Source organism: Apus apus, chromosome 15, assembly GCF_020740795.1.
Source record: "Apus apus isolate bApuApu2 chromosome 15, bApuApu2.pri.cur, whole genome shotgun sequence".
In the NCBI taxonomy this organism is placed as follows: domain Eukaryota; kingdom Metazoa; phylum Chordata; class Aves; order Apodiformes; family Apodidae; genus Apus; species Apus apus.
The window spans coordinates 743,593-750,952 of NC_067296.1; the positions used below are offsets into that span (position 1 = coordinate 743,593).

Genomic DNA, 7,360 nt, shown 5'->3' on the forward strand with positions numbered 1-7,360 from the left:
CAGGGCAGCCAGGACCAATGGGGCAGCAACAGGCCCTGCCATGGGTGTGAGGAGCACCCCCAAAAAGCCTGCAGTGGGGCCAGGGTCTGGGCCAGGCCATTGTGACTGCTGTGCCACATGCAGGGCCCACAGGAACTCCTGTGTTAGCATCAGTGGGACATTGGGGTTGGCCCTGCAGGGTCATGGCCATGCTGGCTTCTTTGGGGGGCACCAGTGGGAAGGGGACACCCTGGGGCATTGCAGGGCCTCCCTAGTTTGCAGGAGCTTCTCCGACAGCACCTGAGGCAGGAGATGCCTTGGCCAGGGGGTTCACTCCTGCAGCCCCCCAGCCCTGTTTCTCCCATGGCCCCCAGAGCAGGACGACAGCCCAGGCTGTCCCTGCCAGCAAGAGGGACACAGGTGCCACCAGGTCAGCTGGGCAGGTGTTGGCAGGTGCTACAACCATTGCAACAGTCATGTAGAAGAACAACACAGGTCTGAGCTGCCTGTTGCTCCCAAAACAAGGGCTGCTCTGGGCAGCAGCTTGGATGCCAAGGAGGTGACAACCACCGGCCACCTGGGGCTGGAGGGGGATGGTGGACACCTGGGCCAGCCCCAGGTGGGAATGGCTCTGCCTGGGGACACATCCTGGACCCCCAGGAGCTGGGGTAGGCTGCTGGCATCCCCATCCCTCTCTGTCTGTTATGGCTTCTACAGTTCCTGGACAATTAGGGCTTCCTATTCAAGCCCGCTGGGTAATTAAGACAGTTCATTTACTCCAGGTCACATGGTGGCATGATGGACAGGAGAAAGGTTACTCTGGAACATGAAGCCCAGCACTGGCAATGGGGGCACCAGGAGGAGCTGCACTTCAGTGCCCATCACTTCCAAAGTGCCTCTAACTCCTTCATATGCTGCAAGTTTCTCCTTTTCAGTCAACGTGTAGTTGGCCTCAGAACCTCTGCAGCTGCAGCTCCAGAATCCCAAGGGTTGACCTCAAGTTTCTCCTGGTGCTTTCTGCCCAAGGCTCCAGGTAGGACCGTTGTACCCGGTGTAGAGCATGTTGTTGATGGAGGTGCCAGCTGGGCCTCCTGCTCACACAGAAGGGCTAGTGGGAGATGTAGGAAATCCCCAGGGGTGCCCGAGGGAGTCCTGTTCTCAAGGGGTCGTGCAGCCAAGCAGACAGTGTCCCATCTGGGGTGCCAAGCTGAAACCAAGAAAGTTCACCCAACAGGCCAAGTGCTGTTCAGTCAGGATCTTTATTCACGGCGCCGGATGCACAGGGGCAGCTCCTCCAAAAATGTGCACCTTACAGGGTAAGGTGAGAGAGAGACACACAGCTGACAGCTAAATATGTGTATTTTTAAGAAACAGTTTACATATTCATTCGTTTCCTGAGAAATCATTTACATAAGTGTCTGCCCGTTATGACATGCATGTTAAGTCCATTCAGGTCTCCTGGGGTCTTTTACTTCATCCTTGAGTCTTCCTCACAGGAACCTCTGGCCAAGCTCTGTAGGCCCAGATGAGAGATTTACACCCTACAAGGAGTTAACTATTTGAGGTCGGAGTTTGGTTAATGCTCTGTTTCAGTCTCTCAGCAGTAACTATAAACATCCAGGTGTTTCCACTGGCTGGAAAACTTGCTGCTGCTTTCAGCAAGTGGCTGCTGAGAAGGGATTTCACTGAAGGGAAACAAATCAGGAAAAAGAAAATTGGCTTCATCCTGGCTCAAACCAGGACGTTTTACACGTTACTCACAGGCTGTGTTCTCCTGAGGGCCAAGGTAAGGCTTCTCCCCCAGAGTCAGATTTCCTTGAGGTGCACATTGTACTTCACCATCCTCCATCATCACACACCAGGTATGTCCAGGTCCCTGAAAAGCAGCTCCACGGGTTTACCTTTGCCCAAATCAGGAGGAACCCAAACACTTTCCCCAGCAGATTCCTTTCACACACCACAGGGACTTCATCCCCATCTGCAGGATGTAGAAGATGTGACTGAGCAGGACCAGCCCAATTGATGGATCCCCTGGTGTTAACTAACCAGGTGGCTTGTGCTAAATGTCCCAGTCTTTGAAAGTTCCATCACCCATTGCCTTCAGTGTAGCTTTCAACAAACCATTATAGCTTTCAACCTTCCCTGAGGCTTGTGCATGGTAGGGGATATGGTAGATCCATTGGGTACCATGTTCCTTGGCCCAGTCAGTCACAAGACTGCTTTTGAAATGAGTCCCACTGTCTGACTCAATTATTTCTGGAGTACCATGTCTCCACAAGATTTGCTTCTCAAGGCCCAGGATGGTGTTCTGGGCTGTGGCATGAGGCACAGGAAATGTTTCCAACCATCCTGTGCTTGTTTCCACCATATTAAGCACACATTACCCTGGCAGCTCTGAGGCAGTGTGCTGTAGTCAGTTTGCCAGGCCTCCCTGCATCTGTACTGTGACCACCTCCCCTCACACCACAAAGGTTTCAACCGTTTCACCTGCTTAATTGCAGCATGTCTCACAGTCGTGGGTCACCTGCTCAATAGTGTCCATGGTTAAGTCCACCCCTCAGTCATGAGTCCATTTGTATGTTGCATCTCTGCCCTGATGACCTCAAGTGTTCTGGGCCCATCGAGCCAGAAAGAGCTCACCCTTTCCAGCCTGTCTATTGGGAACACTTGAGCAGCCTTGTCTGCTCAGTGGTTGTGTCCATGTTCCTCAGTGGCTCGACTCAGAGGCACGTGTGCATCTCCATGATGCACCTTCACAACCAGTTTCTCAGTCCAAGCCCCAGTGTCCTTCCACAGACCCACAACCCAAACAGGTTTACCATTTCACTGCCAGTTGTTCTGCTGCCCCTGCTTTAGCCAAACCCACGAGGCATTTGCTGCCACCCACCAGTCAGTGTAGAGATAGAGCCTCAGCCACCCCTCTGGCTCAGCAATGTCCACAGCCAGCTGGGTGGCTTTGACCTCTGCAAACTGACTCCATTCACCTTCTCCTTCAGCTGCTTGTGCAACTGGTCATGTAGGACTCCACACTTTCCACTTTCACTGGTTCCCTGCAAGACGACAGGAGCCATCAGTGAACAGAGCAAATTGCTTCTCAGTTTCTGGTAGATCATATGGTGGGACTTCTTTAGTCCATCTCACCACTTCTGGTGGTGGCAGTTCCAAAGTGCATGCAGGTGGGAGGGGCAGGTGAACCTTAACCAGGGTGGTGCCCAGGGCTCCCCAGCAGAGCCCAGCACCATGAGGCGGCTCCAGGCCCACTACCAGCTCCTGGTAGGTCTGGCAGGGCAGGGTTCTGCACCGAGCTCTGGGGCACTGGGAGGCACTGGCCAGGCTGGACAGAGGGGGCTATCCTGGGGGGAGCAAGGGGCTGGGGAGACATGGAGGGTGACAGGCACCTACCTCCTCAGCCATGCTGTTCCCAAGGGTTCAGGCACCCAGAAGGTCAGGAGCTCCCCAGCCACCTGGGGCTGCCGTTGCTTGTCCCTCCATGACCCCCTGGGGTGTTTGCCACCCTCCCCCTGGCAGCAGCAACCGTGCTGCCCACCCCCCCCCCCTTTGGGCAGGGGCTGCACCCTGAGGCTGCCTGGCACTTCTCACAAACTGCCATCAGGACCAAGGCACACCCCTGTCCCCATGCATGCTGCTGCTCCCAGGGAGGGGAGCTCCTGCTGGGTGTCACCTCTTCTGCTGGGGCTGAAGTCATGGGAGGCTCCTCTGCCTCCTCTCCTCATCTTCCCCCTTGGGTAGCCCCACAGCCTTCAACTTCTGTGTGCAGTGGTGGCCGGGAGCTAGGGCATGGCATGGGATGGCTGGGTGCTAGGGCACAGGATGGCATGGGATGGCACAGGATGGCATGGGATGGCACAGGATGGCACAGGATGGCATGGGGTGGCTCTGCAGGGCAGGACAGGGCTGTTGGGAGCAGTGGGCAGCTGGAAGCTGGGATGGAGGCTCAGCCGAGGGCTCGTCCCCTACCCTACCCAGGCAGTGTCCCCTCTGCCTGGCCACTGGGTGGGAGAGATTTCATCCTGAGAGGTCGATGCTGCTCCCATCCCTGAGGGGTCTTCACCTCCACATTCCCCAGCCCGACCATGATGAGGATCTTCTCAGGAACCCTGGGGAACCAGATGGAGAGGAGGAGCTGGGCTGGGCAGGAGCCGTGGGAGAGGCCCCGGAGCTGGAGGAGCCATGCAGGCTGGTGCTGAGCACACAGAGCAGCATCCTGCGGGATGGGGAGTTCCAGGAGGTGAGGGATCCCCCGCCAGCTCGAGGGGACACCCCCACTCATCTCCCCTGCAGTGGGCAGCCATGGCCACTGTCCTGCAGGAACAGGTCCAGCGTAGGGCCTGAGGGGTGACCTCCCACTGTCTCTGAGGACAGTCACCCCTTGGGGGTGCCAGGGGATGGTACTTGGGGAAAGATCTCAGAAGGGTTCTCAGGGTGAGGGTGTTTGGGGAGGAACATCCTGAGCGGCCGCTGGGGAGAGCTGGGAGCTTGAGGAGACCCCTCAGGAGCATGCTTGGAGTGGGGCAGGGGGGGTGCTTGGGAAGACCTCTTGGAGTGAGGATGTGTGGGGAGATGTCCTGGAGGGGCCAGCAGGGAGGGTGCACGGGGAGTTGCCTCGGGCAGATGCTTGTGGGGAGGCGAGGAGGATGCTCGGGGAGACCTCTCGGGGGCTGGGGGCTGCTCAGCACTGTCCTGCCAGCCCTGGCTGAGCCGCTGTGCCCCAGCTGGGCCCGCACCTGCCTCCCCGGCTGGCGCAGCAGCCCTGGCGGCTGCTCTTCTGCACCGGCCGGGACGGCTTCAGCCTGCGGAGCCTCTACCGGAGCGCGGCCCCGCCGGGCTCGCCCGCCCTGCTGCTCATCAGGGACACGGAGGCACAGGTAGGGTCGGGAAGCCCCTGCCCCGCGTCCCCGCTGCCCCCGGCAGGGTGGGGGGTGCGTGTCAAGGCTGGGGAGCCCCACCAAGCACCGCGGGACCCCCCTACACTCCCTTCCCCCCCCAGGCCTTTGGTGCCTTCTCTGCCGCCGCCTTTCAGTGCAGCAAGGGCTTCTACGGGACGGGAGAGACCTTCCTGTTCTCGTTCTCCCCAGAGCTGAAGGTGGGGGCTGCAGCCTGCCAGCTGGGGTACCCCGGGGTGGGGGGGGGCTGGCAATTCCCCGGGGACCTGGACGCCCAGGGTGCTGGGGAGGAGCCTGGAGCAACAATGTGGGGTGACATGACTGGGTGGGTGGGTGTAGCAGCCAGGGGTCCCTGCATGGGGACACTGGCTGAGGTCCCTGCAGGGGTCTCTGCCAAGTGTGTTCCCCTGGGGTTTGACCAGGGCAGAGGAACAAGTCCAACCCCTGCCAGCCAGGTGGAAGGGTGGGGGCTCAGGGAAGGGGACCCTGTCCAACCAGGCATCACTGGGGTCCCTGCCCATGCCAAGGTGGTCACAGCCCAATTTTGGTGGGATGTGGAGGCACCTCAGCTACATCTGCCTGTGCAGAGGGTTTTGTGTGTGTGAGAGAGATGGGGCTGGTGGCATCAGTGGGTGGCAGCCTTCCTCTGGGGGTGGGCCCCCAGGGCTGCTGGCAGGGGTGGTCCAGCACCAGGATGGTGCCCACAGGCTTGGCCAGGAGAAGCAGGACATGGTGGGGACAGGCAGACCCAGCTTTGTTTGGCAGTCCCCAGCTGTCCTGCACAGGATGGGGACGCTGCGCCCCAGCTCGCAGTCCTGGCCAACACTTGTCCCCATGCAGGTGTTCAGGTGGACAGGCAGGAACAACTTCTTTGTGAAAGGGGATGTGGACCTGCTGATGGTTGGTGGGGGCAGGTAAGAGCTGTGCCAGCAGCCCAAGGGGTCCCCACCCTGATGGCCTGGTTATATGAAGCCAAACCCGTGGGTGGAGGTTGTCCCACAGCACTGGCCATTTCACCCCGCGGTGGCAGCTTGTCGTGTCTCATCCCGGTTTTGCCCATCCCTTGTGCCTGGAATCCTCAGCAGGAGGGCACTGGAGAGTGGGAACAGGGACAGGGTGGTGACTGGTCCACTGAGAGGTGGCTGGGAGGTCTCCAGGGACACAGGAGCAGGAGGGGACCCTCAGCTGACCACGCCATGGGCACCTTCCCAGTGGCAGACCTGGGCTGTGGCTGGATGGAGACCTGCACCACGGGGGCAGCCGCCCCTGCGACACCTTCGACAATGAGACCCTCTCGCCGCGGGAGGAATTCCGTGTCCAGGAGCTGGAAGTGTGGGGCCTGGCCTGACCCTGCAGCCCCCTCAGGGACAGGAGTGCACCACGCTTTGGGACCCATGTCTCGTGCCCTGCTGTTCCCTGCCAGCACCCACTGAGCCTGAGGGGATGGTGCACAGCCTCCCTCCCTGCCTCCCTCCACCCTGTCCCCATTTTGCCTGCCCACAGCTGGTGATGGGGACAGGCTGGAGTGGGATCTGAGCCCCCCTGCAGTGCTGCCACCATGCTGGGTCCCCAGGGTGGCTGCAGGACTGACCCCCCAGCACCAAACACCCTGCCTGGTCAGGACAGAGAGAGCTGCCCCAGAAGGGGGGTGTGGCAGGGCCAAGGACAACAGGGTCCCCAGATGGAGGCACAAGCTTGGAGGGCAGCAGGATGTGGCAGGACCGAGCCAGCCCAGGCAGCCTCTGCCCCCCTGGCTGCAGCCCCCAGGGACAGTGGTGCCAGGGTGGGGGGGCACAGTGATGGCACCTCAATAAACAGGCAGAGATGCCTCCCAGCCTCCTTGCCTGGATGTGGAACAGCACCGTGGAGCTGTGCCCAGGGCTGGGAGAGCCAGTCCTGCCCCAGCCCAGTTTCTGCAGTGGGGTCCTGTCCCCACCCTTCAAGGCCACACTCTCTGTCCCCTGTTACACCCTGAGGACCAGGGCTTCCTCCTGAGAGGTGTCCAGGCTACACTGGGCATCTCACCCTGAACTGTCCCCACCAGGGAGAGAAGAGCCCTCCCCAGGCCCCTTCCCACCTGTGGCTCCACAACCTGCTGCCTCTTGCCTGGCTGACACAGCTTGGCCTCTCATTCCTCCTCCACCATCCCATCTCCCCTGTCCAAGCAGCAGGCCCAGTCCCACAGATGGGATTCAAGACAGAGGTGGCCCAGGGGTTTCTACAGGAGGACAAGGGACTCCCTGCTTTGTCCACACTGATTTATTTTAGGAGAGCAGCTGGGCACTGATCTGAAGCACTAGCCCATGACCTCCCCAGCTGTCAGCTCCCACCCTAAACCTGCAGCTCTGTGAAGCCTGGATCCCATCAAACCCCAGGGGAGGGTGAGGGTGGACCCTGTCCCCTCATCCAGATCAATAATGGAAGACCACTGGGCCTGAACCCCATGCACCACTAGACTGGACTCCAACTCAGCTGTG

General features: G+C 59.9%; 1 protein-coding gene across 1 annotated transcript; it reads left to right on the forward strand.

The window, feature by feature from the left end:
* Window positions 1-3,219: 3,219 nt before the first annotated feature.
* Window positions 3,220-6,617, forward strand: TLDC2 (TBC/LysM-associated domain containing 2). The gene is made up of 6 exons (XM_051632834.1): window positions 3,220-3,252; window positions 4,067-4,228; window positions 4,713-4,865; window positions 4,988-5,083; window positions 5,724-5,797; window positions 6,096-6,617. Exons 1-6 carry the CDS (start codon window positions 3,220-3,222, stop codon window positions 6,229-6,231), a joined length of 654 nt encoding a protein of 217 aa, XP_051488794.1. The 3' UTR covers window positions 6,232-6,617.
* Window positions 6,618-7,360: the final 743 nt, after the last annotated feature.

Bases quoted from the DNA above. Each gene is read 5' to 3' on its own strand.
- TLDC2 (XM_051632834.1), top strand. From the start codon at position 3,220: ATGAGGCGGCTCCAGGCCCACTACCAGCTCCTG. The intron at 5,084-5,723 runs GTGGGGGCTGCA...GTCCCCATGCAG, and splicing joins CGTTCTCCCCAGAGCTGAAG to GTGTTCAGGTGGACAGGCAG. The intron at 5,798-6,095 runs GTAAGAGCTGTG...GCACCTTCCCAG, and splicing joins CTGATGGTTGGTGGGGGCAG to TGGCAGACCTGGGCTGTGGC.